The sequence below is a fragment of the Heliangelus exortis genome, chromosome 6 (genome assembly GCF_036169615.1).
Source record: "Heliangelus exortis chromosome 6, bHelExo1.hap1, whole genome shotgun sequence".
Classification (NCBI taxonomy): domain Eukaryota; kingdom Metazoa; phylum Chordata; class Aves; order Apodiformes; family Trochilidae; genus Heliangelus; species Heliangelus exortis.
This window is the reverse complement of record NC_092427.1, coordinates 34849506-34868318: the sequence shown is the minus strand read 5'-3', so window position 1 is coordinate 34868318 and position 18813 is coordinate 34849506. Positions and strand designations below refer to the sequence as shown.

General features: G+C 42.6%; 1 protein-coding gene across 6 annotated transcripts in view; it reads right to left on the bottom strand.

The window, feature by feature from the left end:
• MYO1B (myosin IB) overlaps positions 1-18813 on the bottom strand; it is a 120310-nt gene that overhangs the window by 87192 nt on the left and 14305 nt on the right. For all 6 annotated transcript variants that reach the window (XM_071747821.1, XM_071747823.1, XM_071747825.1 and 3 more), the window contains exon 2: positions 16089-16229. In XM_071747821.1, the coding sequence (XP_071603922.1) occupies positions 16089-16223 (135 nt within the window). In that variant the 5' untranslated portion in view covers positions 16224-16229. The remainder of the gene's footprint in view (positions 1-16088; positions 16230-18813) is intronic.

The window sequence follows — 18813 nt, the reverse complement described above, 5'->3', positions numbered from 1 at the left end:
CTATTCTGCTACCATAATAGCACACAATTTAATTGCTGAGTTCCTTGAAGTACTCTGAAGTGCCAAGGAAAAGGAAGATGAGTGAAAGGGAAAACCTTGATTTTTAATTTTGAATACAAGCATTTGAATGAGATTTATTTAGAACCATCTCTTCATAGCTAAGTAGTGCTTAGACAGTGTATTTTGGGATTTCAAGTCAGCTGTTTACTCTCAGACATGAACAACTACAGAACATTCCCTAAAATACCAATATTTCAAAAGGCTACATAGAAACAAAGACACACTCACGTTCATTTTAAACACCAATGCCAAAGCATGCCAATAAATCAGAGTTCTTGTGAGCAGCTTTGCAGCAAAATCAAATAATTTTCCTCTTCTGAAAATGCCAATATCTCAAAGCTGATGCCTAAGAGCTGCTTGCTACTGGTGGTCTGTGAGATTCCACAAAACAGGGATAAACAGACCCGGAAAATAGCTTTCCCACATAACATCTGCCTTCCCACCAGAACTCTATTATAAACAAACAAAATAAATGGCTTAAATCCTTGAGCAAGTGACAAGCAGAGAAAGACAAGCACAGAAACATTCCTGTGCTGAAAGCAGAAAGCCTAAGAGTAGTGGGAGACCATACCATGGAACCCCAGGGACCACAGAAAGCCTTCATTTTCCCTCTTTAAGGAAAAAAATGAAACCCCAGAGGAATGGCCTCGTGGTGATGAAGGCACAGAATGCAGTCAGGAGATTTGATTTCCTTCTTGGCTTTGACACACTCTTGTTCTGCACGTTTGGACAAGATCTGCCTCCTCAAGTTTTGCTAACTAGAGACTCCTGAGAATTCTCCTTCCTCCAAATTTTGACTTTATTGCTCACAAAGGTAGGTTCTACCTCCTTGGTGTGTTTGTCCAGAACCCAAACCAAAAGGACTCTCCCCCAGTGACTATCAGTGCATCTGGCACGTGGCACAACAACTCACGTTTCATCCCTGGAAAAGGGCATTCAAACATCAATACATCCTGCACTCTCCACCCACAAACAAGGCAGGCAACTCACTCCTGTGTTAAGTGAAGGGTTTAAGACCCAGAGTATGGAGAAAACTCTGGAAAAGCTGGGAGTATTTGTTATATCATGTCTAAGTCCTGTTGGAGATGTGACATCGACATCCAAGATACTTGGACACCTCATTTTCTCCACTTAGGACTGAAAGTAAACACAACCACTTGGGGCAAGATGTTGCTACTACTTCAAGCTTGTACCTGCCTTCTAAGGCCTTCTGGGCCTTTCTAATCCCAGAAGCTTTAAGGATGGTTTAGGAAAAGGCTTGGAATAGAAAGACAGCACAAGGCTCCCATTGTTCAGGAGAAACCTTCAGGCAGCAGCAGCCTCTTCCCAGCCAAGGGCTGGGGAAGCTCTTGCTAGAAAGTGGCAAAATGCCAACCTGGACCTTTTCAGCTGAGAGAGAGGTTGGAAAAACCTTCCAGAGAGCCCAGCTGAGATCCCCAAACACCTCTGCAGCCAGGACACACAAGCAGTGCCATGGAATGGGATACACAGGGAAGAGGCAGCACAGTCCAGCCCAAGGAGGGAGCCTTTAGAAGGGCACTCATGGAACATAAAGGAGAATATTTCACCCTCTGGGATAGAGCATATTCATGAAGTTATCTTTCCTCTTGGCAAAATTATTCTTGCAATACCCCTAGGGCCCAGATCATGGCTGGAGCAGGAATTTTATCAACTCTATCAATAGCATTATCATTAAAAGTATCATTAAAAGCTTCCTGGATCTGTGGAAAACCTTTCTGCAGAATTAAAAATCACGAAGCAGCTCTACACAGATTTGCTGCAGACCTCCTGGAAATGTGCTCTACATCACTTCTGGAAGCTCTGCTCAAAAAATAAAAATAAAACACCACTTTTTACCCAGGGTAGCCTGCAACAGTCCAGAAAAAATTGCTGCTACACACAGGTGCCTCCTGCTGTAAAATGTCCAGTTGCCTTGCAAATATGCTGAACTCCCAGGGCTCAGGAAGGTTGCCCTATTTACTTAACTTTTAAACACTGGAGCATAAAGATAGAAAATAATTTCTAGAAAAAAAAAAAAAAAGAAAAAAGATTGGTTGTGTGGATACCAAATCTTTCTTTTATGCAGACCAATTTTAAGACTCCAGACTTGTGTAATTCACATTTCTTGGGTTCCTATCATTTTGAACAGTTTGTGATCACACCACACTGAAACAATTAGTCAAAACGAGACCCACTGAAGCAGGATCAAAGTCTAAAGGAGATTTTTTGGGAACAAACCCAGAACCAAGGCTTGGGCAGCACTGTTTCGGGGGAGCGTGGGAGGGGGTATACGGGCTGTATTTTGGTTTTATGTTGGTTTTTTTTTTTTTAACGTGATGCATGCAAGATTATCTTTCTCATATAATCTCATTTTCATCTGCCTTTGCCTGAATTACTGTGGTTCTGGCCCTTGCCAGCTCACAAGCACACGTGCCACTGCATGCTCAGAACAGCTGAGGCCAAGGGGATGGCAGCCACAGAGGGAGCCTGTACTTACACGTTCCCAGTTTGCTGAACTGTCTCAAACTTTAAGACAGCATTCAGACTTTAAGACAGCAGTGTTACTCCATAACAACATTTTAATACACATTAGCAGCTAGATTAATGCACTATTAAAAATCTCACCTCTTATTTCAACAATCACGCTGTGGGCTCCAATTTGTTTTTCACTGTGGTTGGCCACAGGAAAATGCCTAAATGCACCCTGCTTCTGCACTGGGTTTTTTTTTTTTCAGGTCAGAAACAACATCAGCAAAGTTGCAAGGCTGTCAGAAACGAGTAAGTACAAGACTAAAAGCAAAACCACCCTAAACCTTTTTTTTTTTTTTTTTTAACTGTTTCTGTGGCTTTGATTCCCTGTGTTATTGTGCATTGCAATGTAGGTGTTTGCTGGGTTTGGTGGAGAGGGATGGGCTGGGTTACTGAAAAACACACAAACAAACAAACTGGGATCTCACCCTGCAATACTCCAGGGGTTGTTGGAGTGTGGCCTGTGCTGTTTCATGACAGCACAGAAAAAAATTCACTCTACCTGTGATCCAAACCATGCAGCTGCACTTTGCCTTGAGCCCAGGCCTTGGGCTTCAGTGAGAAGGGAGAAGGGGCAGAGCCTCCAGGTACCACCAGCAAAGCAACCCCAAAGAGCAATGATCAAGTGGAAACAACAGGAACTGACAATTTTTTATTTCCTCAGACAGGAGCTTCTGGGGGGATTTTGCCCATATCCAGCCCTGCAGCATCACACAGCACTGATCCTCAGTTAGCTGAAGAAACTTCTGTGCTTTGAGACCTCTCATCAGCATCTCCCAGCAAACACAGCATCTTTCCAAAGGTCCTGATCAGCTCTGGAGAAACCCCAAGTAATCCATGACATCCTTTAGATAAGAAAGCCAATTTCCACCTCCCTCACTGGAAGGGAAGCCAATGCTAAAAATCTCCTTTTCCAAACTCTAGTCTGCAGCAAACTAGAAATACAATCCAGATTCAGCTTTACTCTGAAGAAACCTTCCATTCCCCTGGATATTACTGAATATTTTTTACTGTAATTTGGCTGGAATCCTCTCTAATTATGTTTGTACAAGTGAAGAAATGTAATACTGGGTTTCTGAACAAACACAGCCTATTGCCCATAATGACTACCATCCCTCCTTAGTGGACATTGCATTTTTACCTCTAAAGTGTAGCAAAGTCCCCTTAAAAAAAATCGAAAATAATAACAAAAATGAAACAAAAAAACCCCACGAACCTTGGTAAAATATTCATGTACTAAATGAAGTTATTAATCATAATAGGCAGCCCTGTAAAACCTGGACAGGGCAATAAAGGCTGAATAGGAGAAAATTACATAGAAAACCCCAGGATAAGTTGCTGAAATTTGGAAGAAGGGAAGAAAAAAAAATCAAGCAAAAGAAAGTGAGGCAACAGCATCCACAATTCAAGCAAAACCACCTTGCTAGAGAGAAAATTCATCAGGAGTATGTAACCAGGGTCATGTACCAAATATGCTGATGGCTGATTAAAAAGACTCAAGAAAAAAAGCTCAATGGGGTCACACCAAGGCTGAAGAACACCTACACCCTCCCAAACCATCCCCACAGAGACCACCTGTGTTAGAAAAAAAGCAACAACAACAACCCTGCTAAAACACCCCTTGAGAAGGGCTGGATCCTGCGAGTCAGGATGCAAAGAGCAGCAGCCTGCGGGTGACCTGCACCAACCAGGATCAAACCCTTCCATGGAGCTGGAAGCTGGTGGAGATCCCAACCCTGGAGTCAGGGCAGAGCTTTTTGGCAGAGACAGAGACCCAGAGAGCAAGTTGGGGCAGGCACTTGGAGGGGAAGGATGAGCACGGGCTGCCAGGTTTCTCTGCCGAGTTTCTCGAGGGCACAGAAATCTCCCCAGTGCTGAGTGAATGGTGCTGCCAACCTCACCGTCATTATGACTGCCTCTAATGTTATTAATTAATGAAGCAGATTAATCAGCTCAGCCACCCGCCTCTCTGGCTGCAGAGGGATGTTTTTGTACAAACAGAAATTCCTCCCACAGGATGCAGTCGCAGATGAAACCCGCAAAGCAAGCAGGGAGGAGGTCGGCCCAAAGCAGGGATGAGAAAAGGTAAGGAAAGCTTTTCAAAAACCATCAGTGGTTACTCAGGAGTGAAGCAATAACAGAGACACACACAGTGGGGTGAAGTCAAGTGAGAAACAAAAAGGCTGCCCCCAAAATATCACTGCAACAGAGCTGAACACGAAGGAGCTCAAACAGTGAGGTGCTAAGGGGTCAGTGCAAATAAGCCATCTAAAATCCTACACCTACATCTCTATGAGGAAAGGCTTTGGGAGCTGGGTCTCTTCAGCTTGGAGGAGTATGAAGGTTTATAAAAATTGTTAATTTTTATAAATATGTACAGGGTGAGTGGCAGGAGGATGGAGCCAGGCTCCCCTCAGGGACGTCTAATGATAGGACAAGGGGCAACGGGTGCAAGCTTGAGCACAGGAGGTTCCACATAAATAAATAAAAATAAATATATATATATAAATAAATATATATACAAAAATTATATATCCCACAGGATGCAGTCGCAGATGAAACCCACAAAGCAAGCAGAGAGGAGGTCGGCCCAAAGCAGGGATGAGAAAAGGTAAGGAAAGTTTTTCAAGAACCATCAGTGCTTACTCAGGAGTGAAGCAATAACACAGACACACACAGTGGGGTGAAGTCAAGTGAGAAACAAAAAGGCTGCCCCCAAAATATCACTGCAATAGAACAAGAACAGGAAGGAGCTCAAACAAGTGAGGTGCTAAGGGGTCAGTGCAAGTAAGCCATCTAAAATCCTACACCTACATCTCTCCTTTATGAGGAAAAGCTTAGGGAGCTGGGTCTCTTCAGCTTGGAGGAGTGTGAGGGTTTATAAAAATTGTTAATTTTTATAAATGTTTAAAGGGTGAGTGGCAGGAGGATGGAGCCAGGCTCCCCTCAGGGACGTCTAATGATAGGACAAGGGGCAACGGGTGCAAGCTTGAGCACAGGAGGTTCCACACAAATAAATAAAAATAAATATATATATATAAATAAATATATATACAAAAATTATATATCCCACAGGATGCAGTCGCAGATGAAACCCACAAAGCAAGCAGGGAGGAGGTCGGCCCAAAGCAGGGATGAGAAAAGGTAAGGAGAGCTTTTCAAGAACCATCAGTGGTTACTCAAGAGTGAAGCAATAACACAGACACACACAGTGGGGTGAAGTCAAGTGAGAAACAAAAAGGCTGCCCCCAAAATATCACTGCAATAGAACAGGAACAGGAAGGAGCTCAAACAGTGAGGTGCTAAGGGGTCAGTGCAAGTAAGCCATCTAAAATCCTACACCTACATCTCTATGAGGAAAAGCTTTGGGAGCTGGGTCTCTTCAGCTTGGAGGTGTGAGGGTTTATAAAAATTGTTAATTTTTATAAATATGTACAGGGTGAGTGGCAGGAGGATGGAGCCAGGCTCCCCTCAGTGATGTCCAATGATGGGACTACAGGTAACGGGTGCAAGCTTGAGCACAGGAGGTTCCACATAAATAAATAAATAAAAATAAATATATATACAAAAATTATATATCCCACAGGATGCAGTCGCAGATGAAACCCACAAAGCAAGCAGGGAGGAGGTCGGCCCAAAGCAGGGATGAGAAAAGGTAAGGAAAGCTTTTCAAGAACCATCAGTGGTTACTCAGGAGTGAAGCAATAACACAGACACACAGAGTGGGGTGAAGTCAAGTGAGAAACAAAAAGGCTGCCCCCAAAATATCACTGCAATAGAACAGGAACAGGAAGGAGCTCAAACAAGTGAGGTGCTAAGGGGTCAGTGCAAGTAAGCCATCTAAAATCCTACACCTACATCTCTATGAGGAAAGGCTTTGGGAGCTGGGTCTCTTCAGCTTGGAGGAGTGTGAGGGTTTATAAAAATTGTTAATTTTTATAAATATGTACAGGGTGAGTGGCAGGAGGATGGAGCCAGGCTCCCCTCAGTGATGTCCAATGATAGGACAACAGGTAACGGGTGCAAGCTTGAGCACAGGAGGTTCCACATAAATAAATAAATAAGAATAAATATATATACAAAAATTATATATCCCACAGGATGCAGTCGCAGATGAAGCCCACAAAGCAAGCAGGGAGGAGGTTGGCCCAAAGCAGGGATGAGAAAAGGTAAGGAAAGCTTTTCAAGAACCATCAGTGGTTACTCAAGAGTGAAGCAATAACACAGACACACACAGTGGGGTGAAGTCAAGTGAGAAAAAAAAAGGCTGCCCCCAAAATATCACTGCAATAGAACAGGAACAGGAAGGAGCTCAAACAAGTGAGGTGCTAAGGGGTCAGTGCAAGTAAGCCATCTAAAATCCTACACCTACATCTCTCCTTTATGAGGAAAAGCTTAGGGAGCTGGGTCTGTTCAGCTTGGAGGAGTGTGAGGGTTTATAAAAATTGTTAATTTTTATAAATATGTACAGGGTGAGTGGCAGGAGGATGGAGCCAGGCTCCCCTCAGTGACATCCAATGATAGGACAACAGGTAACGGGTGCAAGCTTGAGCACAGGAGGTTCCACATAAATAAATAAAAATAAATATATATATATAAATAAATATATATACAAAAATTATATATCCCACAGGATGCAGTCGCAGATGAAACCCACAAAGCAAGCAGGGAGGAGGTCGGCCCAAAGCAGGGATGAGAAAATGTAAGGAAAGTTTTTCAAGAACCATCAGTGGTTACTCAGGAGTGAAGCAATAACACAGACACACACAGTGGGGTGAAGTCAAGTGAGAAACAAAAAGGCTGCCCCCAAAATATCACTGCAATAGAACAAGAACAGGAAGGAGCTCAAACAGTGAGGTGCTAAGGGGTCAGTGCAAGTAAGCCATCTAAAATCCTACACCTACATCTCTATGAGGAAAGGCTTTGGGAGCTGGGTCTCTTCAGCTTGGAGGAGTATGAGGGTTTATAAAAATTGTTAATTTTTATAAATATGTACAGGGTGAGTGGCAGGAGGATGGAGCCAGGCTCCCCTCAGTGACATCTAATGATAGGACAACAGGTAACGGGTGCAAGCTTGAGCACAGGAGGTTCCACATAAATAAATAAAAATAAATATATATATATAAATAAATATATATACAAAAATTATATATCCCACAGGATGCAGTTGCAGATGAAACCCACAAAGCAAGCAGGGAGGAGGTCAGCCCAAAGCAGGGATGAGAAAATGTAAGGAAAGTTTTTCAAGAACCATCAGTGGTTACTCAGGAGTGAAGCAATAACACAGACACACACAGCGGGGTGAAGTCAAGTGAGAAACAAAAAGGCTGCCCCCAAAATATCACTGCAATAGAGCTGAACAGGAAGGAGCTCAAACAAGTGAGGTGCTAAGGGGTCAGTGCAAGTAAGCCATCTAAAATCCTACACCTACATCTCTCCTTTATGAGGAAAAGCTTTGGGAGCTGGGTCTCTTCAGCTTGGAGGAGTGTGAGGGTTTATAAAAATTGTTAATTTTTATAAATATGTACAGGGTGAGTGGCAGGAGGATGGAGCCAGGCTCCCCTCAGTGATGTCCAATGATAGGACAAGGGGCAATGGGTGCAAGCTTGAGCACAGGAGGTTCCACACAAATAAATAAATAAAAATACAAATATATACAAAAATTATATATCCCACAGGATGCAGTCGCAGATGAAACCCACAAAGCAAGCAGCAAAGCAGGGATCAGAAAATGTAAGGAAAGCTTTTCAAGAACCATCAGTGCTTACTCCCTTTGGAAAAGATGAACACTTGTTTTTCCTAAGCAAAGAGCAGGCTGGAGATGGGATAATAAAGCCAATAAAGCACTGGTGCCAATAAAGCACTGGTGAAAAGCTAAGAGACAGCACTCATTCCAAAATATTTTATTATTTCTCTGTGGATAAACTGGGGTGGGGCAGGCTGGGAAAAATCTCCTGCCGTGCTGCAGCCAATCCTAATCTACGTTCTTCAGGGTGAAAATCATGTTTTTACAGTACTTGGATGCTTCTGCACCCATTTCTGTTATTTGCCAATCTTTTGTTAATCTTTCTGCTGTGTTTTTATTGCTTGTGAAGTGCACGGAAACCACCAGTAAATGCTCATATGTCATCATCACCTTCATGAAGAACTACACAACATTTTGGGGCAGAGCCACCAGAATAACAGTCCCTGAGGCCCTAGGGGAGGCATTTCCCACACCACCTCCTCTCTTTTTAATAAGCATCACATCAGAGGTAAAAAAAAAAAAGAGTGTGCAGGGGAGGAGAAGACCCCTATACACAGCTCACAGTACACCCCTAGTTTTCTGTGATCCTTATTCATGTTTTTTTACTCCTTTCTGCAGATGCTGCACACAAACAAGTGCTTCAAGCACAGCACCCAGCATCGTGGGAGCTGTACAAAAGGAAAGGAAACAAAGCAGTGTCTTGAGATCCTCCTCCCACGAAGCACTTGAAGGCAAAAAGCACCCAACCTGCTGGCTGTGAAAATCTTCCCTCCTGACTCCAAGCAAGTTATAAAGTTTGTTTTGCCAGAGCAGGCTGATGCAGAGGAGCAACAGGATTTCTGCCTGGATAACAAGGAAAGCAAGATTTAGAGGGAGGCAGAATACTTCTTCTTAGCCTCAAAGCTATCACAGGAAATGATGTGTGCCTTGGGCATCCAAACTCTTCTTCACATCTGAAGGAGAAGCAGCAGGCTTCAAGGTCCTAGCCCGTGGCAGCTGCAACAATATTATTACTACAGCTCAGTAGCTTCCCTCAAAGGAGGAAATTGTTGAGGCACTGCTGGGAAAAAGCACTCAAAACGATGCAGGCATCCCCCAAGGGAGGAAGAGAAGGAGATCTGAGGAAACTCAGGTCCCCTGGGCTCCCTTCACAGGAGGATGGATGGATGGATGGATGGATGGGTGGAAGGATGCTCTGCTCCAGCTCTCAAACCCACCCTGCCTTCAAGAAACCACTCAGTCACCACACCTACCACTTCTCAAACTCCCAAAGGAGTTCAGCCTGGACTCATTGGATAAACACAAATAAAAACATTGAGGGAGAAGAGAGCAGGGCCAGGTCTGGCAGTGGGACAGACTCCTCTGCATGTTGCAGACACTGACCTGCTACCAACAGGCATGCACACACACACAGGAGGTACCCAACACCCCAGGGAAGAACCCTCCCAAACCCAAAAAAACCCAACCAGGGACCCCAGCTGGCCACAAAAACAACCTAGGAAAGCCCAGCAGGGTAATGCTGCCATGAGAAGGTAACAAAATGCAGAATAAAACTGAAGTTCAGCAATCACTGTTATCATATCAGGATGAGGGTTTTCCCAGCAAGTTGAGTTTATGTTTCCCAGGACCACAAAACTTTGTTCCTCAGAGTGATGGTGTCACAAGGCCAATACAGACCAAGACAATTGGGTCTCATTCACATAATTCTGTTCTCCACTCTCTTCCTCCAAATACAGCATCCAGAATCCCAGGTAATACCATCTCAGTAAACTCCTAAATACTGTAAGGCAGCTGAAAAAGGAGTGAAGCAACAACACAGACAGACACAGTGGGGTAAAGTCAAGTGAGAAACAAAAAGGCTGCCCCAAAAATATGACAGAGATGAACAGGAAAAAGGTCAAAGAAGCCCACTGCAATAGCAACACCACCAGAAGGCAGCCACAAAGATGCTACCTCAAGCAGCCAGCACTGAGTTATTACACTGGAATGCCAAATATTTAATATTTCAGTGATAAAAAAAAAAACATGTGTTCAGTACCCTAAGAGTGTTCCTGCCCAAAGCAGCCCACAGACTCCACGCACAGAAAACACAAATTAAACACTGACATCAGAGAAAGATTCTTGTTTTGTTGGAAAGAGCAAAAAGCCAACAAACATTTTGTTGTAAGGAACAAAATGTTGACCTCTGCAAATTTGGGAAGGCTTCAAGAAACAACAAAACTGTGGGGAAAAATGCGCCGGGCAGCAGAATAAAACACTCTCTGGCTTCTAAAGACCTACACAGCACCACTCCCATCCAGACCCTTTCCTTCTCCCTTGCCACTTGTACATGCCTAACAAAAATCCAGAAAAAAATAATATCCTGAACCTCTACCACTCCTGAGTGGACATACACATATTGACAGATGCCCCCCTCCCATTTGACAGCACCCCAGAACACAAAGAAAAAAATAATTGCTGAGCTGGATTGGCTGAGAGTGTTTTTTGTCAACTTTAAAAAAAAAAAAATCAAAATAAAAAGTTGAGGGAGGGAGTTCAAACAAAGGAGTCAAAATTCATGGGTGACACACAAACTGAACTTGATGCCTGAAGTTTCCCACACGGGCTCCAGGTCACAGATTTTAACCACAGAAACTGCTCCCTGGAACCTTCAAATAATCAACACTTAATATATAATCAACAAAAGCCACTGCCCACCAGCTCTGTGAAGTTAAAGCAAAACTCAACCAGGTTTTTGTTACCCAGATTTACAGAAAAGGAACTTCTGCTAAAAAAAAAAAAGCGATGCAAATTTTACCAGTGAAAAGCCTGAAGAGTTGCAAAACCACTGTAATAAATAATTACAGGTTTTTAATGAGACTTTTCTTGGTCAGACACACACCAGGCACTTTCAGACTCCGAGATTTCCATTTCCAATCACCACCTGTGTTACCCAACGAGCCCTTTCCCCCCAAGCCACTCAACGTGAGATTACTCCAGAATCTGAGGCTTTTTAGCAGAATTTTTGGCCAAATTCCAGCCCCACCAGCCTTCATGCTTATTTTTATAGGCCCAGCCTCCAGCTTTGTGCCCTGCTATGCAACCTAACACCCAAGGCCATTAAACTTTCCCTGAAAAACACATAAAATTGAACAACAGGTAATAAAGTTGTATTCTGGTCTTTAACTGTGAGTTCTTACAGCCCTGATTGCATCAAACTTTAATTAGAAACATTAAAATTAGAAAATTAAGTTTATTCATTTGTTTTAATTAAATTAAGTTAATTTTAAATTAAATTTTCTTCTCATTTTAATTCTTTATTTTTTCTAAGGGCTTAAAGTGACCATGCCCAGGAGAACTCTCAGAGTCCAGATCTGCTCCTGCCAGGGGAGCTCTTATGGATGAGATCTGGAATTTCCAAGGGGTAAACTGAGCTGGAATAGGATCTCCAACATCCAACATACAGCACAGGACATTCCTACTGTGAAAGAGACTAGAAAGGACCAAAATTGTATTTTCTTCCAGAGGAATGAGCCTATTTGTCTTGTCATTTTTGGCTGCAGGGAGAGATTTGCCACTGCTCACTGATGGCTCAATCTGCCTCCCTCATTTACCTCCCAAGGCTGGCTAAGAGATATCCCTGGAAAGGCTGTAAAATGACCCAGAATTTTCAGGATTCTGTGTTACAGGTCTCAGGCCTCACAACAAACCCCTCTGAAGGTTATTAGCTGCCACTCTGTTTTAAAACTAATATCTGTAGCCATCAGGCTAGAGAAAAGTGCTCAGAAACTGGTGTTAAGTCCTGCTTTACTGCTGTAAAATATTTCAGCTCATCCATACAGCTTCAGTTTGACTTAAATTTTTTTTTTTTACACTTGGATGCAATTTTTAGTGATGCTACAACAAGGTGCTGAGGTGAGGAACAAGCTTAACTCCACAAGAAAGTCATGAAAGGATAAATCCATTGAATTTATCATGATCAGAAAGGATCCTGAGGGTTTTTTGAGGTGTTTTACAGAGCTGAGGAGCTCTGGAGCCTTTGTCAAGCACCAAGAGCAGCTCTGTCACAGCCCCCAGATTTTACATGGTAAAATCCACATCACTTCCAGGTGTAAGAGAGGCTTCCTTGTGCTCAGCTGAGGCTAAAAACAGAAATGCAAAGTGTTTTCAGGAGTGGGGTTTGGGGAGAGGAGAGCAGGTGGGAATAAGGAGAGGAGCTGGCACTTGAAAATGAATGTGCAGCTGCTGCTGTGAGCACTGCTCTGGCTTTAAAAGGTCCCTAAAATACATCCACGGGGGCATGAAATCTGCAGGGGAGCAGGACTGAAGGGGGGGAAAGGGGGGGAAAAGGGGAAAAAGGGGAAAGGGCGGAAAAGGGGGGGAGAGGGGGGAGAAAGGGGGAGAAAAACTGGAGGAAAAAACGGGGGAAGAAACGGGGGAAAAGGGGGGGAAAAAGGGGGGGGGAAGGGGGGGAAAAGGGAGGAAAAGGGGGGGAAAAAGGGGAGGAAAAGGGGGGGAAAGAGGGGGGAAAAGGGGAGGAAAAGGGGGGGAAAAGGGGGGGAAGGGGGAGGAAAAAGGGGGGGAAGGGGAGGAAAAGGGGGGAGAAAAGGGGGGGGAAAGGGGAGAGGGGGGACAAAGGGGTTGGAAGGGGGGGAAAAAGGGAGGAAAAAGGAGGAAAAAGGTGGGAAAAAGGGGAAAAAAAGGGGGAAAAGGGGAAAAAAGGGGGAAAAGGGGGAAAAGGGGGAAAAGGAGAAAAAGGGAAAGGGGGAAAGGGGGAAAGGGAGAAAAGGAGAAAGGTAGAAAGGAGAAAAGGGGAAAAAGGGAAAAAGGGAAAGGAGGAAAGGGGGAAAGGGGGAAAGGGGGCAGGGGAAAGGGGAAAAGGGAAATAGGAAAAAAAGGAAAAGAGGAAGAATAAAGAAAAAAAAAGGAAAAAATGAAAAAAAAAAAAAAAAAAGGAAAAAAGGGGAAAAAAAAGGAAAAAAGGAAAAAAAGGGGAAAAGGAAGGAAAAAAGGAAAAAGGACACCCCCCCCCCAAATATCCCACATTAAACAAAACAAAAAAACACCCCAATCCCAAAACAAAAAAAACCCAACCCAAAAATACAAAAACCAAACCAAAACCTGAGATGCTAACGACAAAAAAAAAATCCTTTGTTTTTGGCAGCAGTTCCCCCTTCTCAGCAGAGCGTGTTTCAGTATTGGGCTTTCCCAGCTGTAATCAAAAAGGCTCCTACACTGCTAGAAGTGCCACCTTGGTGTCACCTTGCCAGCTGATGACACTGCATGGCAGTGCCAGCCCCACGAACTGGGGAAACAGAGGATTTTCTGTCACTGTCCCAAAGAACTGAGTGGCTCAACGTGCTTGTCAGCTGGCATGGAACAGCAGATAAAAATCAAACAGATTGCCCATTTCTCATTCACATGGATTTCCCCTCAGTTCAGGAAGGATATCGAGGTCCTGGGGCAGGTCCAGAGAAGAGCAAGGAGGCTGGTGAAGGGACTCCAGCACAAGTCCTGTGAGGAAGGGCTGAGGGAGCTGGGGGTGTTGAGGCTGGAGAAGAGGAGGCTCAGGGGAGACCTCATCACTCTCTCCAACTCCCTGAAAGGAGGTTGGAGCCAGGGGGGGTTGGGCTCTTTTCCCAGGCAACTCTCAGCAAGACAAGAGGGCACAAGAGGTCTCAAGTTGTGCCAGGGGAGGTTTAGGTTGGACATGAGAAAGAATTTCTTTCTGGAGAGGGTGATCAGCCATTGGAATGGGCTGCCCAGGGAAGGGGTGGATTCTCCATCCCTGGAGATATTTCAAAAGAGCCTGGATGTGGCACTCAGTGCCATGGGCTGGGAACTGCAGCGGGAGTGGATCAAGGGTTGGACTTGGTGATCTCTGAGGTCCCTTCCAACCCAGCCAGTTCTGTGGTTCTGTGGTTCTTTCAAGGAAAAAGCTCTCTGGTCTAAATTAAGGAGGAATATGCAATTAAATACTTTGCAACCCATAGTAGCTGACATTAAAAATAAATAAAAGCTTGACAAATTCACTCCCACATGACTTAAAGCAATCCTGAAGAGACTGGGTAGGCTCACAGAGGCTTCTGTCCTCAGTGCTCCAAATAAAACTTGGAAATATGACACAAGGATTAGGGAAGGCAATCCCCAGTCTCCTGAATCTCTAGACAAATAACTCCTTTTTCTTCTCTTCTCCTTCAGATTTTCTTGAGGGGAAGTGGAATGAGATGATTCAGCATCACCCATTTTTACTGGAGGGATTAGGACTACAGAGCTAACCCCAAAACTGATGTGTACAGGTTAATTATAGAATCCCAGACTGGAAAGCCCTCTGAATGTATCTACCTGCCTCTATTAACATCTAAGGGTTATTATCAAGAGGGAACAGACTATTTTTCTAGCAAGAAAAATTTAAGAGGCTTTTTTTAATTTTTTTTTTTTTTTAATCTAACTCTCAAAGATGTCAGGAAGATGGTTTTAACCAGTAAAATCTCTCTACAAATGTAGATCATTTTGGCTTCTTCTCCAGTGAGGCTTTAATGGAGACTGAGAACCCTCATCTTACTTTTCTTTTTTGCTTCATTTAAAGTGTTGGTCCAAATTTAAAGAGGTGACACAACAGGAGAAAGGTGCAACTGGGTATTGCCAAGCTAAAAGGGAGCAGGTGAGTAGAAAAATTACTCTGGATGAAAGACAAGGGGTACAAAAATAGCAGAGGTACAAAAGCACAGGGAAATATATCCCCAACTGAGGGGGAGAAATGGGAAAAAAAAAAAAAAAATAGATCCTCCCATACTGGAAGATGCAGAGGAAAAACTATAATGAAACCATGGAGGTTCAAATGCTTAGAAAGAAGGAAAAAAATAGTCACACTTTAAAGTATAAAGGGAAGGAGCTAAGTCATAATTAAGTACAGAACACAGCAGTTTGGTTGAAATAAGCTGCAGACACAATTGCTTGCAGATCACAGCCATACTTTGGCCTAAATATTTCAGCTTTACTCCAAAAAAACTTTATCTTTCATAAGCAGCCTTGGGGAGTCTCTGCAAATCATGAAGTTCACACAGCCTCAGCAGGACAAAAGATAAAATCCTGTGCATGTTTTAACAAAAATGGGCAAAAAAAAAAAAAAAAAAAAAAAGAGATGAAGCAGGAAATGGGAGGCTTAACTGGAACCATAATTTGTCTCCTCATTCCCAGGCTGTGTTTCAGCTGTCAGCTCCCAGCATCTCTCCTACTGATCATCACTCAGAGATTAACACCCCTGAAGAGTTTTATTGCTTCCACTTATATCCAATATATATATCATTGTTTTAGCTAAAAATTCAACCATTCTGACAAGAAAAACTTTTTTAGCAAATCAAAGACAGCAGGCAACATTTCAGCAAGCCCCAGCATATTTCAGGTTTCTCCCTCAACCTGCTTTAACATCCTGGAAGTGAATTATTTATCACAGCCATATATCGTAGTTTATACAATTTATTTATCACATTGAGTATCAAAATCAAAGTTTTTCATACTCCTCACCAGTTCTGCAGCTGGTTTTTTTAATGAAAATCAGAGCTTCCACCACTCTGTGCAACAGGAAAAAAGGAAAAATACCCCGGACGAAAAGATCAAATGCAAACAATGCACTCCAGGAAAGGTTCAAAATATCCTTAATACAATAGATGGTGTTTAGGCATTCAGGCTATGTGTATCCTTATAAATAAACACATATTTGAAGAATGACAGCATAGCTGCTCAGGGATGCCATTTGTTAGTGCATACTCACATATACTTCGTTGTGATCAAAGCGTTTTTTCAGGTTGTTGATGAAGGAATCTTCATTAAGTGGCTCTAAAAGAACCATATCTCCCACCCCTATCATGTCATCTAAGAGTGATGTCTTGACCTCCATTTTGGCCATTTTCTCCTGCCAAAAAAAGAAAAAAAAAAAAAAAAAAAAAAAAAAAATTAGCTCAAAATTATTCCGATTTTTCACAGGTGTTATTCAGTAGCACTACTTAAGGAATAAAAGTTTAAAGCCAAATCAGCCTATGATTTTTTTAAGTATTATTTCCAAATAACATTCTCAAACAATTCCTATCCACCCAGGTAGCCCACACAGTTCCAAACAACTCATTTCTAGCAGTCAGCTCTGCCTTCTGGTCCACTGTGCATTACACGTGAAACTGCAAGAAATGGGAATGAAAATTCCCGTGGGCACCACATCCAGATATTTTGGCTGACTTCACCACGGAGTCCAAATGTCCACAGACCCAAAGTTTTATCAAAAGCTTCACCAGCATCTCCAGTGCATCCTGTTAGGGTTTAAATTTGGCAATACCCCAGCCTGAACTCCTTTCTCACCTTGCATTTCTCATCATTGTTTAATATTTAATATTTCCCATCAATATTTAAATGGAAATAAACTCCTACAGAGACAAAACCCACAAAATTGTGGCTTGATCCATAAACCCTGTTGTCTTGAGTGCCTATATTCCAGTGCAGTGCTGCTCTTGGTTACAGGAACCTACCAAATTATTTCACCTCCTAACCAGTTTTCTTTGGATTTATTTGTAATTTTATTGCTTGAGAGAGCATTTTTGGGGGGTAGCAGCAACCCAGCTGACAAGGTTTCAACAGGGAACCAAAGTAACCAACTCTGATTAAAAAATTCAGACAAAGAAGCCAAGGTCAGCCCAAATCTCAGCACCTATTTGGGTGGCCCAGCCTTTTACCCTTCCAACCTAAAAATTCCAGAGGATGAACTGAGCTCCTCGTGGACTCCAGGCACACAGTCACTGCTTTCAGGATGAGGCTAAAAATTCAAGTTTTGCCAACAACACACATCAAAAACCAAGAGACACCAAGTTGGCAGCAACCTCTCAGCTATGAGACCTTTCCCAGGTTGTCCTTGTCCCCTCTGCCACTGCAGGGTGTTTAATTCTCAACATCTTGTCTTGTTTTTCAAAACACCTCCAGGACACCATAACTACCACTAAAATGTGGACAAGAAACTTGTCTACAAACACTCATTTCCCAATATATTTTCCAAACACCTCTTACACAAGCAGCCTTCACTTGCCATCACAGTTATCCATCAGATAACTAATTTTTAAAAAGCACAACCTTTTATCTCTTGCTTCTGTCCACTGCATTACTACATGTTGAATTTTTTTTAATTATTATTATTATTATTTTTTTTTTTTATTTTTGGAGCAGTGAGTGGCATTTGAGGGATATTAGATCAAAACTTAGGTCGTGTTTGATGTTTTTCCAGATTCAAGGGAGAGAAGCAAAGCTCCCCAGGCAGCAAAGGGAAGTGATGCAGCAAGATGCCCAAAACCTGAACCCAGCCTGGGAATTACTTGAAATTCACATGGAAATGCAAAAACACTGCTGAACTATGCTAACCAACCAAAGCTGAGTCAACTCTGCTAAACAAACAAAAGAGCACTTCTTTTAAACAAAAACACTGCACAAATATTTTTGGAGAGGGAAACACATTTATTCCAAAAAAAGTTCACCTCTCAGAATCACCAAGAAAATTTTAAACATTCAGAGAATTTTTTCAGAGGTATCACTTCAACTTCTGGCTCCCATTAAGGCAAATTCTTTGAACTACCAGGCTCGTTTCCATGACCTAATCACTTCCCATCCACCAGGTAAAGCCCAAACAAATTGTTCTTTTTGAAAAGAAAATTCTCAAGTATGGAACTTATTAAATATTGAGTTTGTAGTTTAAAAAAAAAAAAAAAAAAAGTCAACATAAAAATCCTAATATGGGCAATTTCAACTTATAATTTAAGTTCTAAGTAGCATACCTCATCTAATATTGGGGAATTACATCCCAACTACCACACTCCTTGCATCACTGCTGGGGAATTTCAAGCCCAAGGGCAGCCAAACCCCTCAAGGACACCCATGGATTCTCCAGCTCAGAGGCACATTTTGCAGGAGAGATGCACAAAGACACCACATCTACTACAAAAAGCTGGATCAGAAAGTTGTGCTCAAATGCCAGTTGATCAATATATATTTGAAAAGTTCTATTTTATGGTCAATGGTTAATTTTTATCTTGTTTTTGTCCATGGTAATTTGACTTTCATGCTCTGGTTAAAATATTTCCATTAATGTGAGAGCAAGAAAATATTTGAAACACAGGTGATGAAAAAAAATGGACATTATGTCTAGACTGACTTTGAATTCTCTAAATCATTTGCAAAAATTCAGCTTTTGCAAAACACCCACTAAAGATGACTTTATGCACTGATGTATGATTCAGGAGCATCCTGCCATAGCAAGGTTCTTATCCTCCACTTTAATGGGATCCAGGCATTAATCCCTGCTCTGCTTTAGCTAAAAACACAGGAATATCTGGCAAGCTTGGGGGGTAATTTGGTTGCCTATTTGAAGCAACAGGTGGGGGTAAAAACTACTGTTAGGGGTTGGGGGCTGACCTGCTGGAGAGCAGTGTAGGTGAAAGAGACCTGGGGGTCCTGGTAGACAAGAA